At 39.9% G+C, this 2,900-nt stretch overlaps 1 protein-coding gene across 3 annotated transcripts in view; it reads right to left on the bottom strand.

Moving 5' to 3' along the window:
- Nucleotides 1-283: 283 nt before the first annotated feature.
- The window catches only part of Fhl5 (four and a half LIM domains 5), a 42,898-nt gene continuing 40,281 nt past the window's right edge, over nt 284-2,900 (bottom strand). For all 3 annotated transcript variants that reach the window (XM_031366481.1, XM_031366479.1, XM_031366480.1), the window contains one exon: nt 284-516. In XM_031366481.1, coding sequence (XP_031222341.1) covers nt 350-516 — 167 coding nt within the window. In that variant the 3' untranslated portion in view covers nt 284-349. The remainder of the gene's footprint in view (nt 517-2,900) is intronic.

Here is a 2,900-nt window from a genome sequence, read left to right as displayed (position 1 = left end):
GTCCATTAGCAGAAACATTCACAATCACTAAGTATAGGAAATATTCTCAAAAAAAAAAAAAAAAAAAAAAAAAAAAAAAAAAAAAAAAGTCTTATCCTCTTTCGAACAGTAGAGTGCAGTATTTTGCAAGGAGATAGAGGTTTGAGGCTTAGTACTTCATTTCCATCGGACTGTGGTTTTGTGTGTTTCTTATTATAGCGTTCAATTATAAAGCGTGCTAAACCTTTTTTGCTATATACCTCACACTAAACTGCTTTCTAAAATACAAATAAGAAAATATTAGTGCCGCTAAGATCCAGATTTAGTGAGAGCAAAAGTGGATTTCAGATGGGGAAAGACTTGTATCTTTCTATGCGTCAGTGTCTGCCCCGGAGGAGCCACACTTGCGGCATAAGATTTCCATGTTCTGGGTCAAGAATCCTTCACCCACCAAGGAGACCGAGCACTTTCCACAATTGAAGCACTCACTGTGCCACTGGCGGTCTTGAAAGCAGATGAACTTCGCACCTCTGAGGCCTGTAAAGAAATTGGAGAAAAAGAGTAACTCATTCTTTCAATGACCAAATTGGGAAGTCAGCAAAAACTCTAGAAAGTACTGCATAGAGAAAGCCAGACACTGTAGACCTGAGTGACGCCACAGTGTGTGGCTCTCTGGCCTCATGTTCCACTGAAAATTTCTGCCACAGGAGATTCCTGACTCAATTCTACTGTAGGAGATGAAATGATATGGATATACATTTTTAAAAAAATGTTTTAGGGAGGAGGCAGATGAAAACTGTGCGAGATAGGTAAGAAGCTAGAGAGCAGCGGGGATGTGGAAGCCACGGAACTCAAACATGAATGCATTTTGTCCTCCTCTTCATGTGATCAAATTTTCTTAGCTGTAAATTGAAAATATGAGAGGAATGTATACTTCTGTTATTTTAGTGACTGACTTTCTCATTTTTCCATGCTATTTTTACTTGAAATAAGTACTATTTGGGGAGGGTTGAGGCACAATTTTCCAAAGACTTAAGTTAGGACTGTCTTCTAGACTATCCTAGAGCTGTTCTATAGTAACAATTATCGTTCTTTGTCCTGCAAGAACTTTGACTCAGAATGTAAATGTAAATGGAGGAGTCTCCTTACTCTAAATACCTGGTCACTTTATTCACACATGAATTCCAAGATGGCCTTCAGCCCCCATCATAACTTTGACTTTATTTGAGCTCAGTTAGTTTTTAAAGCACTCGCTGAAAACACTGACCCCTGTCTGTCTAATATAATTTCAACATACATCTCAACAAACTTATGTTGAGTAGTTGTAGGGAGAAAGGAAAGTTCTAGAAGTTGGGAAGTGATTGGAATGTTACGGGTTGGATATTCATTTCACTGGACAATTCTCTCCAAGTAATGTTCATGTCATGTGTTTCTGGTGACTCACTTATCACTTACGAAGTGACAAAAAACATTTCCTTGGCTGAGTCACATGCATTACCTAATTCTCTTATAATTCCCTTATGATATAACTCACAAAGTATGAATATTAATCTACTTCATATAAGTTATCTGAAAATAATAATGGAGTTTTATTTAACATTTTCTTATTTAAAGGATGTTTATGTTTGTGTCTGTGTGCTTGCGCACAGGTGTGTACAGGTGTCTGAGGATGCCCAAGATGTCAGATCTGTTGGAGCTGCATTCATAAGTGGTTGTGAATTAACAACACGGATGCTAGCATTTGAACTCTGGTCTTTATGATTAAGCAGCAAGTGCTCTTAACCATTGAGCCATCTCTCCGTCTTTTTACAGAGGTTAGCTTGTAAAAAAATTAAGATCCTGTTAAATTTCAAACCTGGGACAAACGGTTGAGGTACCTACTTATCATATCAAAGGGGCCCTGGCTACCAGGTTTCCCAGCATCACTCAGTCCTTACCTATATAGGGTATGGCTGGCATACCTGGCCCCTATCCTAAACGTTCCACCACAGGGGCTGGGCTGCCCTTTCCCCAGAGGCTCTTCCCTATAGAATCCACACATTTTGGTTTCCTGCCCCTTTTGTACCTCTGGCCTCCTGGCTGTTGTATTTGCTTCTCCTCTCTCCCCTCCTCCTTTCTCCTCACATGGCTCATGACCATTCAGGACTCTCCTAAATGTGTCTGCCCCTGGTTATGCTCTCACTTTAATCTACAATATACTTTGTCCTCCACCATACTTAAGAGCGGTCATCTTTTCCTTTTCTTTTTATTTCCTTTTTCACTCATATATGATTTTCTTTTTATTAAATATGTATCTTATATATTTGTGATAGTCTTATCATCATTGTCTTAAAATAAGAGTAAACTAGTAGTATACTATACTGACTAGATTTTTCAACTTGACACGAGCTAGAGTAGTAAGAAAGGAGGGAGCCTCAACTGAGAAAATGCCTCCATAATATCTAGCTGTTGGAAGGCCTATAGGGAATTTTCTTAATTAGTAATTGGGGGCAGCATTCCTGGGCTGGTTGTTGGTCCTGGGTTCTATAAAAATTTAGGCTAAGCAAGCCATAGGGAGCAAGCCAGTAAACAGCATTCCTCCATGGGTTTTGCATCCGCTCCTGCCTCCAGGGTTCCTGTCATTTGAGTTCCTGTCCTGACATCCTTCAATGATGAACAGTGATATGGAATTTTTCGGCGATGGATATGGGAGTGATATGGAAATATAAGCTTTCCTCCCCTTTTGCTTTTCTTTTCCTTTCCTCCCCAACTTTGTTTTTTGGCCACTGTGATTTATCCCAGCAATAGAAACCCTAGCTAAATTTCCTGAGAGGCTCTGACAGTACCTGACTAATACAGATGTAGAGGCTCACCACCATCCATTGAACTGAGTACAGGGTCCCCAATGAAGGAGTTAGAGAAAGGACCAATGGAGCTGAGGG

This window comes from Mastomys coucha, unplaced genomic scaffold, assembly GCF_008632895.1.
Source record: "Mastomys coucha isolate ucsf_1 unplaced genomic scaffold, UCSF_Mcou_1 pScaffold14, whole genome shotgun sequence".
In the NCBI taxonomy this organism is placed as follows: domain Eukaryota; kingdom Metazoa; phylum Chordata; class Mammalia; order Rodentia; family Muridae; genus Mastomys; species Mastomys coucha.
This window is presented reverse-complemented; position numbering and strand designations above follow the sequence as displayed.